The sequence below is a fragment of the Natator depressus genome, chromosome 15 (genome assembly GCF_965152275.1).
Source record: "Natator depressus isolate rNatDep1 chromosome 15, rNatDep2.hap1, whole genome shotgun sequence".
NCBI lineage: Eukaryota > Metazoa > Chordata > Testudines > Cheloniidae > Natator > Natator depressus.
In genome coordinates this window covers 9,899,450-9,914,562 of record NC_134248.1, presented here as the reverse complement: position 1 = coordinate 9,914,562, position 15,113 = coordinate 9,899,450, and the positions used below count along the sequence as shown (strand labels likewise).

Below are 15,113 nucleotides of genomic sequence, written 5' to 3'. Positions count from 1 at the left end.
AGATTGAACACTGCAAAAGCTGTTGGTGAACATTTACTTAAACTCTCGTTGGCTGTTTGGTTTCATTGTTCTTGTACCTTATTATTATTATTTGCTCTGTGCTGATTTTGGCCAGTTTGACAAGTTTGGTTTTTTTGCTCACAGGAATGTTCGGGGAATGTGTTGCCAACTCATGTGATCTTATCACAACTCTCATGATATTTGGTGTTTTTCTTAAAGCCCCAGCTCCTGGAGGCATGAAATTTGGTGAGAAACTCGGCAGTCATTTAGAAACCTTTCTAACCTTGATCACTGCAGAGAAAAACTTTGAAATGTAGCCCAACTTCAACCTAAAAAGACCTCAAAAGGCAAAGAAGAAGAACCCCACCTTGATTATTATTATTTTAAAAAAATCTCACCATTTCAAGCCAGTCATGATTTGGGGGGTTTGGTTCATGACTTTTGAAGGCTTGGAGTGGGCAATAGTGAACATATGCCCCTTGTACAAAGATCTGCGTCTGTGCCTTCATGTGAAAACAAGAATACTCGCTATTCAACATTTACTATCCTTGTTAATCTTGCGTTTAAAGCTTTTGCCATCCCATCGAGGTGCAGAAATGGTACCATCTGCCTTAGGTGACCAGTCACGCACCGCAAATAATGAAGCTCCGACGCGAACATTTCCTCCTCTGTCCCAGTGAACGAGTAGCCGGCTGCGTTCTTGCCAGGAAAGACCCACTGCAGATTGGCTCAAACCAGAGAGACTCTAGCAGTCTGGATCAAAACCCCGCTCAAGAGATCAGAGTCTGCCCTGGGGACAGCTACTGCCTTGAAACCACACAGTTTCCTTCGCCTGATTTATTTCGGTTCCTCTTCTTTACTTAGCGGCAGGTTCTGCCACACTTACAGTCAGAGGTGCCTTATTCCATGAGTGGGGCTATTTGTGCTGAGTATTCGATAAGGCAGGAATGTTAAAGGAGTTAAAGGAATGGGGGGAGCACGACACCCTCTCAGGCTGTGTGCATAGAGGGTGTTTCTCATTTTGGCTGGAGTGGGGTGAGCTCTCCTGGGTCAGGGGATTGCAACCTTGCCCTAAGGGAGTGAAAGCAACAGGGAGCAACATCCTGACTGTGTCACAGATTAAACATCGCAGGAAGGCATGTGATCATTCTCCTCACGCTGGGCTGTTGTGGCATGAAGTGGCGTGTCTCAGAGTCAGGGGTCATTTTTGGTCTGTGCTCTGCAGTGCTGGTCACATTTCCTCTCAGCCTCCCGTCCTGAGTGCACCCCTCCTGCAAGACTGCGCTGAACCCTTTGCAGGAGTTCGGATGCCCTTTAAAGACTGAGGTAGTGTCCCAGCTGCGTTAGCATACCTTAACAAACTGTCCCTCTGCTCCCCGAAACATCTCTTGCTTTTCTCCACATCTGGAGTCGTAGGTTCAAAGAAGGGTCCCATGCTACGGGTGCAAATTACATATGCGCATATTGCACGGGTAACGGTGCCTGCTGTTCCCACATTTGTGCATGCAGATTGCATACACCGTATGTGCAAAGGGACACTTGTACACCCAAGCCACCCTTTGCATGCCCAATTGCATGAAGTCCTTGTGTCCATAATTACCCTGCATACATGTGAATGCATATATTTTGCAGGATTGAGGCATGTGTGGAGTGTACATCCTCAAAGCACACTGCTGCTTTTGAATGCCTTTGTCCCTACAGCACGAAGAAAATGTGATCATTGAGCTTTCCATGTGCCAAGCCTCCTTCTGACACTATTGGCCATCTCTCAGAGGTGCTGTACCTTCAATTTTCCACAAGCAACCAGCAAGGCCAAGTATGAGCTATGCATTTTGCACCTGCCCCTGAGCAGCCCCCTGCCCTTTGAAACGGCAGCCCTCATGCTTTGATCTTTACGCTCCAAGTAGAGTTGGTCAGAGAAAAGGGACAAACATTTTACAAACTTTTTTGGATATTTTCCCCATCCCCAACATGAAGTTTTTCTAGTTTCAAAATTTGAAATGTTCAAGTTTGGAAAACACTGACCAGCTCTAATTCAAATCCTCCTTGGGAAGGATAAAAACATCCCTTGTTTGATCTGGAAAACAAGCATGTGATTTCAAAATGCAAGAAGAGGTTTACTGTGGTGGGTACCCATCTGTGGCTAACCCCAATGGGGTTTTCTGGCACCAAACCCTCCCCCACATCCATGACTCTTAAAGGGACAGTTCAGCAAAAACACATTGGATAGTTCAGTACATTTCTACTTACTGTTTTTTGTGTTTTCTTTCTTCCTTTCTTTTACTTTTTGGGCTTGAGGAGCTAAATAAGAAATAGCTAATTAACTGGAAGATTTCAGTTCTATTCAGCCAAAACAATCAAACTAACAGGACATTCAATCTCAGCAATCACCGGCATGTTTTGTTCACCATTGATGCAAATGGACACAATTCCATTCACACCAATGGACTTGGGCTTACTTAACCCAGTAGAGCGAATTTGTTCCATTGTGTTTCAGTAAAAACACATGTTGTATTCTGAGCTCCAAACAAAGGGATCAGTCATCCCACCTGCCTTATAGAGAAAGTGGATGAAAACTATATATTGAATAAAGAAAAGGAGGACTTGTGGCACGTTAGAGACTAACAAATTTATTTGAGCATAAGCTTTCGTGAGCTACAGCTCACTTCATCGGATGCATTCAGTGGAATATACATGTATTGGTAGAGTTACACCTTGTAAATCTGGAATAAAGCAGCGGTGTCTTGGGTCCATAGAGACAAAGACTTCAATGAGTAGGATACAATGAGCTTCCTGCACAAGGTCCTTCAGACGATGAATTCTCATCACAGTGTAGATTTGCTGGTAAAATCACACCATGAGAGAAATGCAGGCCAAGCCACTATAGATTTGCTTCTAGAAAGAGGTTTCACACTTTCCTCAACTTTCTGAACCTGCACCTCTCCCCACTAAAAAAAACCCCTAGAAGCTGTCTTGGGAACACAAGTTTTTAATTAAAATCCACATTCTGGAACCTTTAATTAGAGTCGGGTTCAAGCCCCAGCCAGCACAGTAGGAAATGGACATCAGATGCTAGCTTGCTCAGTTGTAAGATGAGCCCCTAAGTCTGTAAGTTGAGGAAGGAGTTTCCATCCAGCCTTTAAGCTTGTTGAGCAATCAGAGTAAGAACTTTAAACTAGCAGCGAAGTTGGAGGGAGGGCGGCTTCTGCTCACTGACAACTGGACAAGAAGCTGGATATGAGTCAGCAGTGTGCCCTTGTAGCCAAGAAGGCCAGTGGCATTTTGGGATGTATAAGTAGGGGCATTGCCAGCAGATCGAGGGACGTGATCGTTCCCCTCTATTCGACATTGGTGAGGCCTCATCTGGAGTACTGTGTCCAGTTTTGGGCCCTACACTACAAGAAGGATGTGGAAAAATTGGAGAAAGTCCAGTGGAGGGCAACAAAAATGATTAGGGGACTGGAACACATGACTTACAAGGAGAGGCTGAGGGAACTGGGATTGTTTAGTCTGCAGAAGAGAAGAATGAGGGGGGATTTGATAGCTGCTTTCAACCACCTGCAAGGGGGTTCCAAAGAGGATGGATCTAGACTATTCCCAGTGGTAGCGGATGACAGGACAAGGAGTAATGGTCTCAAGTTGCAGTGGGGGAGATTTAGGTTGGATATTAGGAAAAACTTTTTCACTAGGAGGGTGGTGAAACACTGGAATGCGTTATCTAGGGAGGTGGTGGAATCTCCTTCCTTAGAAGTTTTTAAGGTCAGGCTTGACAAAGCCCTGGCTGGGATGATTTAATTGGGGATCGGTCCTGCTTTGAGCCGGGGGTTGGACTAGATGACCTCCTGAGGTCCCTTCCAACCCTGATATTCTATGATTCTATGGACCCTCACAGCTAACAAGGTTGCAAATTATGTCTGGTTTGACAGTGCTGTGGTCCCCAAGGGACAAATTAAAACCCAGGAGCTATAGGAATGCCTCAAAGCCGGGATCCATAAAGGGAAAGCTGTCAGGCCTTTGCTGTAACAGCACAGCGGGACAGCACTGCAGAAAATCTTCCAAATGCCCTTGCACATAGGAAGGCAAAAATAACAGTCAGTGAATGTATGACTCCTATACTGGTCCCTCTAAGTCCATGCACTCTCCCTTTAAATATTTACCTGTCCAAGGAAGGGTTAATTTTAACCTAGATATAAATATGAACTCCAGGAGCTGGATTTAGTGCATGGCCTATGCTTGTATATCATAGAATCATAGAACTGGAAGGGACCTCGAGAGGTCATCTAGCCCAGTCCCCTGCACTCATGGCAGGACTAAGTATTATCTAGACCAGTGGTTCTCAAATGAGGGGCGCCACTTGTTCAGGGAAAGCCCCTGGCAGGCCAGGCCAGTTTGTTTACCTGCTGCTTCTGCAGGTTTGGCTGATCGTGGCTCCCATGGGCCGCGGTTCACTGTTCCAGGTCAATAGGGGCTGCAGAAAGTGGCACGGGCCGAGGGACGTGCTGACTGCCCTTCCTGCAGCCCCCATTGGGCTTTCCCTGAACAAGCAGCACCCCTAATTTGAGAACCACTGATCTAGACCATCCCTAACAGGTGTTTCTCCAACCTGCTCTTAAATATCCCCAATGATGGAGATTCCACCACCTCCCTAGGCAATTTATTCCTGTGCTTAACCACCCTGACAGTTAGGAAGTTCTGCTAGGTGAAACTTACACCTTCCTGCACCAGCACTAGCAAACCTGGACTTCCCTAGAGTCTGATGGTGTTTCCCATCACCCCATGTGGGCAGAATTAACCCATACTGCTTAGGCGGGTGGCAAAGCTTTCAGAGCCCTTACCTGTGTCTTCTCTTCTTTGAAGATAACCTGCAAGAAGCAGATATATAAACTGAATGTAGATGTCACTGTGGAATCAACACACACACTGCTGCATTTGTTCAGAGACAGACACATTTCAGACCATCTCCCTCATATAGACAGTGGAAAGATATTAAAATGGCTAAGAGAAGAGTCCTCCCAACAAGGACCTTCCAATAGCCCTCAGCTGCCATTTAGCCACCTAAGGATATGTCTACATTGTGAGCCGGTGGTGTATGTCCCATCTTGGGGAGACACACCTACACTAGCATGCTAAAAATAGTCTAGCCATGGAGGCATGAGTGGTGGGAGGAGCTAGCTGTTGCCCCGTGTATGTACCAATCTGAGATGCTAGGCACGTACTCACGTGGTTAGTCCCTCCCGCTCCTTGTGTTGCTGCAGCTATGCTCTATTTTTAGAGCACTAGCTCCGTCAGAGCTAGTGTGGGTCTATCTCCCCAGGCTGGGAATCGCACTCCCAGCACAAAGTGTAGACGTGCCAGCCTTCCCAAGACAGCTTAGCCTGCCAGGAACTGAGCTCTTGGAAATGCTGCAGTGGGAACTACTGCACGCTGAGACATTCTGGCTCCCATTTGTGGGTGCTGAGCACTTGACAATCTGGCCCTGAGTGTAAGAGCTCTGTTAAACTGGGTCTATTTATTCCTCTGATTGGTTGCATTTTCCCTGCTGGTGCTAATCTAGCCCTGCAGCTAATGCAGCCTTGGAGGGGAGAGATGAGCCTGCCCAGTGGGTAGCTGTAATCCATCTGTATCGAGCAGTCAGGAGGGCCCCCTGGCCTATCTGTTTTCTCTTTATTTTGGGCCAAATCCTTGCCCCTGGCTTAAACGTGGGGTGGGGGACCTAGCACTGCCTCTCTGAAACCTGACCATGGTGGTTCTCTGATGATGATGGTGGTGGAGGGCAGGATTCGGACGGATGCAATGGTCAGGACTTGTGTTCTAGGTGAGTTGATTCTCTACACACGCCTGTTAGGAGGGTTAGTGATGATAATGAAGGATTCAGGCCTGTATATTCACCAGAGATAGAAGTTTGGGTCTTGTTTGCCCGTTTGAGTTTTGATATTCTTATATTCTTACTAACATGTGTGAACAAAGACACTGTGTGTTGCTTCTGCCCAGCCAGATGGGTTTGTTAGTATAATGGGAACAGATAAGAACAGCTAAAGTGTTACTGGACATGGTGGGAAGATCATATACAAGCACACACTTGAAGACTGCCTCAATTCCTGTCTCAAGGCAAGGTCAAGCAACCAGTCAGGAGGGGCAATGTGGGATGAACGGGAAGGTATACGAAGCATTAAAAGGCCAAAGCAATGCCTGTCCCTGACCCTAGCACAATCTTACCCCTCTCATGGGATACAAAAGAGGTGGGATGAAGCCTCCAGACTCACGACCCCCCCAAAATGGAACATGACCATAAATTGTAAGAGGTGGGACCAAGGGGGTGTATTGCAGGTATAATTATGCCTGTTAAGGAGTGGGGAATGGGACACTGGGAAGCAAGGCTCAGCGGTGTCAGAGCTGTGGATATGCTTGCTTGAAACTAACCCCAATAAACATTGCCTGCACTTCGGACTTCTGGCCTTCTGCTTTCTGCCTGCGTGACAAGAACCAGGGAAGGGGATGAAGGGAAAGCCCCCTAACAATCCCCAACACCCCACTTAATACTACAGATATGTGGGCCCACTTCTGATCTTAGGGACACTGGTGTAGATCTGGAGCCTCTCCATCAATGTGAGTGGGCCTGATTCCCCACTGCTTTGCACCAGGGGCCACCATTTACACCTGTGCAAAGTGGGTGTTAAAGGCTGCTCTTCTGAACTGGGGATGAATTGCCCCTGCTCTGCATGGTATACCTGGCTACACCAGGTGCAGAGCAGCAGAGGATCAATGGGGCCCATCATTGCTGGGGCAGGGTACAATCTAGGAGGAAATATGGCATGCTCTGTAGTGAAGTGCATTGGAGGAGTTTTTTCTTTTTGCTATATTCTATTTTGCTATATTTACTTCTCTCTCCCTGAGTATCAGGCTCACTTTTTAGTCCTTTGGTTTTGTCCCTTTTGTAAGACTATCCTGGCTTGTTGGTTCAGTCAATTATAAATACATGAACTTTCCGAGGAAGATGGTACCCATTTTCTCAGCAAATATTGGGTTAGTGGTTGGAAGAAGAAACTGGAATGTTTGATATTTAAAAATTTAATCATGTTCTTTACATTAGAGACAGCGGCGTATTAACGCCTAGGCTGACAAGGCCTAGGCCTAGGGCAGCAAATTTGCAGGGGCGGCAAATTTATAATAGCAGCCAGAGGCTGCTTCCCCCGGTGCCGGTTCGCGCTCCCCGGCCCTGCCCCCACTCCAGCCCTTCCCTGCCCCCTCCCTGCCCCTATCGCTCCCCTTCCCCAAATCCCCGCCCCGGCCCTGCCTCCTCTCCTGAGCGCGCTGCGTTCCCCCCTCTTCCCGCCTCCTTCGCGAAGCTGTTTTGCGCACAAGCGCTGGCAGGGAGTGGGGAGAAGCAGGACCCGGCGGCGCGCTCAGGGAAGGAGGCGAAGGCGGAGCGGCGGTAAGCTGGGGTGGGGGGGAGGAATTATTTCAGGGCCTAGGGGCGGCAAAATCTTTAATCCACCACTGATTAGAGATGGGCCCGAGCTAGCCAGTTTGGAGCTAGGTCCAGCTCAGCGCAGGTCTCCTGCTTTGAAGGCATTCAGATCTGCTTCTGGCCTGCTGGAGAGAGAGATGCCTGCTGGGATGTTCAGAAGTAGATGTGCACCCGAGCTGTTCTAAATGTTCGGGCTGGACGAAGGGGGGGCTGAGTTTGGCACATGGAGTTTCTGTTTGAGCCCATCTCTGGTTCCAATATTTGGGTTCTTTTGAGGCTCATTGAGCTAGTAATAAAGCAGGATGGAAATGGGGTGACAGACGACTAGCGCCATGGGAAACTCAATGGTTTGGCCTCAGAGGGCTTCCTATAAATCTTGCCTTTGAGTTTAGGCCTTGCCTTCCATCCTTTCCTAGAGCCCCCACCCCCAGGACATCAGAACGCTGCCGCATGAGCATTTGCACCTCCTTGAGTTGTGTAGGGTGACACTTGGGCAGGTTTCAATGGTCTGGCATTGAGGCCGCACGCGAGCACTCGGGCTGAGGGACCGCACGCGAGCACTCGGGCTGAGGGACCGCACGCGAGCACTCGGGCTGAGCTGGCACGTGCAGGCTGCATTACAGCTGCTTGGTCCCAGAATTCTGCCGAATTTAAGCTTCCATTTAAAAAGGGGGAACAAACCAAACAAGCCAATGGCTATGAAAGAAACCTGGCCCAGCACTGTCTGCGGACAGGCAGACACAATCTTTTGGTGAGTGATGCGGACAGCCCACGTGTCAACGCCAAAGCCCCCGGAGAAAAGAGTTGAATTCTGCCGAGCCCAGCAAGGTCTGCAAGGGAAGAGAGGGAGGGAGAGCTGGCAGCTCCCTGCCCCTTGCACAACCCTTTGGAAGAGCACAGGTGTTGCTCCCTGCTAGGGCCAATGCGGGTACTAACTTCCTGAGAGTGGGTGGGGTGATAAGGGTGTCAGAGATCCCCTTTCTGGGTCAGCCAGGATCCCTCCCAGGGACTCCCACGCACCACTTACATCCCACTTTAGCCCAGGGTTAAGCGGGAGTTAAGGAGTGCATAGGCATTGCACTGGTCATCCCCCCAGGGGCCAACATTGCCCAGGCAGTGGGGCTGAGCAGCATGGATACCCTTTACCTCTAAGCCTCCTTCTAATGAAAACCACCCAGCTGCACTCAACCGCCTTGCGTTCAGTGCCTGGGGAGGAGTGTGCGCTGAGCTCGGGGCGGAGAGCTTTAGGGGGAATACCTGTTTCTTTTTCGTTTCTTTGAGCTTTTCTTCTTCTTCTTCTTCTTCTTCACAGGCGAGGGGCTATACGATGGAGACCTGGGGAACAGCGACAACATGTTACTTACTGGGCATGTGGTGCTCCAAGCCGGAGGAGTCTGTCTGCTGGGGGTGAGTGTCTGGGGACACAGGGGTTTACCACACTAGCCTTTCACCCGGGAGACCTGCATTCCGATCCTTGCTTAGAGGACAAGCGAAAACGCATTGCCTCCCTGGCAGGTGTTGTTCCCGTCACGAAAGATCCCTGAATTTGCCACAGCTGCCAGGCAGCATGCAGGGGAGGCCCAGAGGGCTGCAGGTTTGGGTTGAGCTTTGTGAGAATCAGAGAACATTGCCCAACCTGCTGCAGCAGGGTCCCTTTTGGTCCTGGGTGCCCACACCCCACCATGGCTCGACAGAAATGTTAGTACTCAAGCTCCAGCACTGTGTGGTGGGGGTATGAGCAGCTTCGTGCTGACTGGGAGCTCTGTGCTGAGAACAGCCTAAAGAACTCAGTGCTGTCCCCGCAGTCACTGCATTGACCCCCCCACCCTCTCCCAAGGACTCAGGGGATCCCCCCCGTTACAGCCCTGGCTGCAGCACATACACAATCCCCCTTCCTTGGCCATTGCCCTAGCTCCCTCCTCAAATGCACACGCCGGTTCTTGGTCTCTTTCCCCTCAACGCGAGTCTGATCCCTAGGGCTGCCACAGCCGGCATGACAGTCTGCAGAGGAGGGGATCACACACTGACTGCTGAGCCCTGAAATGTGGTGGTGGGGAATCAGACCCCTTGTCTGGAGGGCAGGGATGCTGGGGATGGGGGGAGGGAGGTGAAAGTGTATTAATAGATCTGGGGGAAGCTTGTATAGCATCTGACTGAACCAGGCTGGGATCCAAGTACTGACTTTTCCTGGGTCCCAATATTTACAGAATCATAGAAATGTAGGACTGGAAGGGACCTTGAGAGGTCCTCTAGTCCAGGCCCCAGCACTGAGGTTGGACTAGACCATCCCTGACAGGTGTTTGTCCAAACTGGTCTTTAAAACCTCTGAAGATGGGGATTCCACAACCTCCCTTGGAAGCCTATTTCAGAGCTTAGCTACCCCTGTAGTTAGAAGTTTTACCTGATTTCTCATCTAAATCTCCCTTGCTGCAGATTAAACCAATTACTTCTTGTCCTACCTTCAGCAGACATGGAGAACAATTCATCACCGTCCTCTTTATAATAGCCCTTAATATATTTGCAGACTTATCAGGTCCCACCTCAATCTTCTTCTCCAGACTAAACATGCTCAGTTTTTTAAACCTTTCCTCATTGGTCAGGTTTTCTAAACCTTTTCTCACTTTTGTTGCTCTCCTCTGGACACTGTCCAATTTGTCCCTAAAGTGTGGTGCCCAGAACTGGACACAGTACTCCAGCTGAGGCCTCACCAAGGCTGAATAGAGTGAGACAATTACCTCCCATGTCTTATCTACGACACTCCAGTTAATACGCCCCAGAATGATATTAGCCTTTTTTGCGATTGCACCCTGTTGTTGACTCATATTCAATTTGTGAACCATTATAACCTCCAGACCCTTTTTAGAAGTACCACCCCCTAGCCAGTTATTCCCCATTTCGCAACTGTGCACTTGAGTTTTCCTTCCTCAGTGTAGCACTTTGCACTTCTCTTTATTGAATGTCATCTTGTTGATTTCAGACCAATTCTCCAATTTGTCGAGCTCATTTTGAATTCTAATCCTGTCCTCCAAAGTGTTTGCAACCCCTCCCAGCTTGGCGTCATCTGCAGATTTTATAAGCACACTCTCTACTCCATTACCCAAGTCATTTATGGAAATGTTGACTAGTACCAGAACCAGGACTGATGTGTGGGACCCCGCTAGACTTGTCCTCCCACTTTGAGAGCGAACCATTGGTAACTACTCCTTGAGTACGGTCTTTCAACCAGTTGTGCACCCACTTTATAGTCATTTCATCTAGACCACGCTGCCGTGGTTGGCTATGTTCACAGACAATCAGAGAATGGCAGTTCTGAAAAGCAGATTTATTTTTTCACAGCTCTCTCTGGCCTTTTTTTAATCAGGGGACGCTTCCCCTCTAGCAATATGTTGAAATGCAAACCCAGGCTCTGGATTTCTGCCTGGTTTGATTGCAATGAAGACATCACATTTATTTCAGCAGGTGTTAGTGCAGCTGACTGTGCTGGGTGGAATTTCCCATCTCAAGGCTGCTGGAGCAGACACAGCCTTGCATTGCTGCCACCTCCTGGCACTGACTTTTCACACAAAGCTTATCCCTGAGCTTTAGGTCCTGGCAGCGCAGCCCTGCCTTGTAGTTGCTGGCTTAAGGTGATGGGTCTGAGTCCTGCTGCGATGACAAGATCAAGGTGTTCAGATGCCCTGGGGATGGGCCTGGTAGAATGACTTTAACAGAACAGAACAGGTACCAGGAAGTCCCTCTGAAAGTAACATATATTAGATAGGCAAAAAACACAGGGGCACACTCTTAATTTGCACTTCATTTAAACCATAGAATCATAGAATCTCAGGGTTGGAAGGGACCTCAGGAGGTCATCTAGTCCAACCCCCTGCTCAAAGCAGGACCAATCCCCAACTAAATCATCCCAGCCAGGGCTTTGTAAGTTAGGAGTCCACATACCTTTGTGGATCTGCGCCTAAAGCCCTATATGGGTGCTTAGTGCAGAACAGTGCCCTCTGATCCATCTCCTAGTGTCTGGCCCAGTCTAGTTTTAAAAGTCCCATGAGATGGGTCTTCCCCTGTTTTCTCGTAGGGAGGCTATTCCATGGCCTAACCGATTTCACTGTCAGGAAGTTTAACTTGATATTCAGCTTTTTTTGCCTTCTCTTAATTTCACCCCATTGCTCCTCGTTATACCTCCAGGAACCATGCTAAATAATTCCCTTCCTTCCTAGGAGCGAACAGAGTCTTTCCTGTCGGATCACATGCTCTCCCAGCTGTCACCTAACCGGGGAGATATTTTTCCTTTGCCTGGGATCTGAGCAGCCACTGGTCTGTGGGGTTTCCCCCTCTCCGAACTCACCTCCTCCTCTTCTTACGTGTAGATTTCTTTTTCTTTTTCTTCCCCCGGGACGGGGGTGGTGGCGTGTACTCCTCATCGTGTGAGGGGCTTGAGAGAAAAAAGGACAATCAGTTGACCCATGTCAATCAATGTTGTTTTCATCCACTTCCTCAATTCCCAGATAGTCCTGACTGAAGGACGTTTTCCGAATCTTCCTGCTGTACCATGAAAAACTGGGTTTCATGGCAGATCTATAATGCACGGTAAATGCTTAATTACCATGTCATGAGCAATTTGGTCATGCTTTAAATTAACTGTCTCCTCTCAGGATTTTATATTTTATATATATAAGATAGTTACTGTATGTTACTCACATGCCCGTTGATTATTTTAAAACTATTTATTGAGGTTAACAGCTCCGTGACAGATTTATAAGTTTTGTTACCCTCAGTAAATAGGTTTTAAATAATTAATTGGCATCTAATTCGCATACGATAATTATGGCAACTAGATAAATTTCTCTAAATTTAATAAGAGAGTTAACAAATGTTAAACAGCAACTGACTATAAAAACGTATTTATTGAGGTGTTATGGTAGTCTAATGAGATATAGCTCTCTTACACCGTTGTTAAACCTCAGAAAAATATTTCCCTGGGTATTTTTTTTTACATTTTGGAACATACAGCACATAATCTCATTATATTTAAATTAAATGCAAATACTGTAGTTAAATGAATTTGGGGCACTTAGTTTAAAATATGACAGTTAATTTGTGGTTATCTGTTAAGCAATCCAAACATTCTTAGGCAGGGAGGAAGTGCTGTCTAGTGGGTAAAGCAAGTGATAATGAGTCAAGATTCCTGGGTTGTATTCCTGGCTCTGTCACTGACCTCCAGCGACAGCTTGGCCCAGTCACATGGAGTTGGATTTTCAAATGTGTTTAGTGATGATGCGCACACAGCTAAGCCAACTCTGAGCACTTCTGGAAATTCCACACAGCTGGGGACTGATTTTCAGAAGTGCTGAGCATCCCCAGAGGTCAATTGGACTTGCAGGTGTTTACGACGACTGAAAGTCAGGCGGGAGTGCGTCGCAGTTTGGGAACCCTAAAATTGAGACCTCCAAAATTAGTGGATACGTTTACTTGCATGCTTCTGTGCCTCAGTTTCCCCATTTGTAAAATGAGAGATAACATGTGTGTCAAAGGGATGTTGTGAGACTTAGTTACTATGTGGAAAGTGCTTGGAGATCCTCAGACACAGAAACCAGACTAGAATGGAATAGGAGCTAGAAAAAGGACAAGTATTATTAACAAAGTCTTGATACATGGAAACCATCAGAGCATGAAGATATTTAGAATGACAAGGCTGCAGAGGGAGGGGCAGGAGCTGTTTTACAGCTGTCACTGATTTACATTCAGGGCTTTCACTGCACTTTACAGGGCCCAGGATAGAATCGGTCTTATCTAGGGATCGAATTACTAACAAAATAACGCTACCATAAAAAGCCAATTGTTTAGTGTTTTTAATACACTTTTTTATAGCCCTACAAAACTAAACGTGATGCTAATGTTTTGCTCATGAGCCATGAATAACTGAAGAGCAAAGTATTTTTGGAACGTGTAAAGAAACTCTCCTTCATTGCCAGGGCTCGGGTGGTAAATGTGTAGCAAGCAGAATACCCCTCCCTCTCCGGCCCCCGAGTTATCGGCTCACTAGTTTATTTTAACATGGAGAAATGGGCCCCATCATAAATATATTACTCGGATGTGCTGGCCAGCATCAGGAGAACAGCGATCTTCTAGTTACATAACAACCTGGATCCAGACTATCACTGCTGCAAGGGGCCAGCGTCTGCCACCCTTACTCAGGACTGAGGCCCACCCTATTCCACAACAGGAAGGAAGGCACAGCCCCATGCCTCAGGAGATCTGCGTTCAATTCCCGGCTGCGCCTGGATGACCGTGGGCAAGTCAATCAGGTCCAGAGTCTCAAAGATATGTAGGTGTAGGGAAGTATAATCAGGAAGGTCAAAAAAGAATTTGAAGAACAGCTAGCCAAAGACTCAAAAAGTAACAGCAAAAAATGTTTTAAGTACATCAGAAGCAGGAAGCCTCCTAATCAACCAGTGGGGCCACTGGATGATCAAGATGGTAAAGGAGAACTCAAGGAAGATAGGGCCATGGTAGAGAAACTAAATGAATTCTTTGCATCGGTCTTCACGGCTGAGGATGTGAGGGAGATTCCCAAACCCGAGCCATTCTTTTTAGGTGACAGATCTGAGGAACTGTCCCAGACTGAGGTGTTATTAGAGGAGGTTTTGGAACAAATTGATGAATTAAACAGTAATCAGTCACCAGGACCAGATGGTATTCCCCCAAGAGTTCTGAAGGAACTCAGATGTGAAATTGCAGAACTACTAACTGTAGTCTGTAACCTCTCATTTAAATCAGCTTCTGCACCGGATGACTGGAGGAGAGCTAATGTGATGCCAATTTTTTAAAAAGGCTCCAGAGGTGATCCCGGCAATTACAGGCCAGTAAGCCTGACTTCAGTACCAGCAAATTGGTTGAAACTATAGTAAAGAACAGAATTATCAGACACATAGATGAACATGATTTGTTTGGGAAGAGTCAACATGGTTTTTGTAAAGGGAAATCATGTCTCAACAATCTACTAGAATTCTTTGAGGGAGTCATCAAGCATGTGGACAAGGGGGATCCAGTGGATATAGTGTACTTAGAGTTTCAGAAAGCCTTTGACAAGGTCCCTCACCAAAGGCTCTTAAACAAAGTAAGCTGCCATGGGATAAGAGGGAAGGTCCTGTCATGGATGGGTAACTGGTTAAAAGATGGGAAACCAAGGATAGGAATAAATGATCAGTTTTCAGAATGGAGAGAGGTAAATATTGGTGTCCCCCAGGTGTCTGTACTGGGATCAATACTGTTCAACATATTCATAAATTATCTGGAAAAAGAGGCAAACAGTGAGGTGGCAAAATTTGCAGATGATACAAAACTACTCAAAATAGTTAAGTCCAAAATAGACTGGGAAGAGTTACAAAGGAATCTCATAAAACTGGGTGACTGGGCAACAAAATGGCAGACGAAATTCAGTGTTGATAAATGCAAAGTAATGCACACTGGAAAACATAATCCCAACTATACATATAAAATGATGGGGTCTAAGTTAGCTGTTACTGCTCAAGAAAGATCTTGGAGTCACTGTGGATAGTTCTCTGAAAACATCCACTCAATGTGCAGCGACAGTCAAAAAAGTGAACAGAATGTTGGGAATCATTAGGAAAGGGATTGATAATAAAACAGA

The 15,113-nt window shown here is 47.1% G+C and overlaps 1 protein-coding gene across 4 annotated transcripts in view; it reads right to left on the bottom strand.

The window, feature by feature from the left end:
* SRRM4 (serine/arginine repetitive matrix 4) overlaps nucleotides 1-15,113 on the bottom strand; it is a 282,156-nt gene that overhangs the window by 21,971 nt on the left and 245,072 nt on the right. For all 4 annotated transcript variants that reach the window (XM_074972531.1, XM_074972534.1, XM_074972532.1 and 1 more), the window contains 4 exons: nucleotides 11,808-11,894; nucleotides 8,726-8,803; nucleotides 4,836-4,862; nucleotides 2,251-2,301 (listed from right to left, as the gene is read on the bottom strand). In XM_074972531.1, the coding sequence (XP_074828632.1) occupies nucleotides 2,251-2,301; nucleotides 4,836-4,862; nucleotides 8,726-8,803; nucleotides 11,808-11,894 (243 nt within the window). The remainder of the gene's footprint in view (nucleotides 1-2,250; nucleotides 2,302-4,835; nucleotides 4,863-8,725; nucleotides 8,804-11,807; nucleotides 11,895-15,113) is intronic.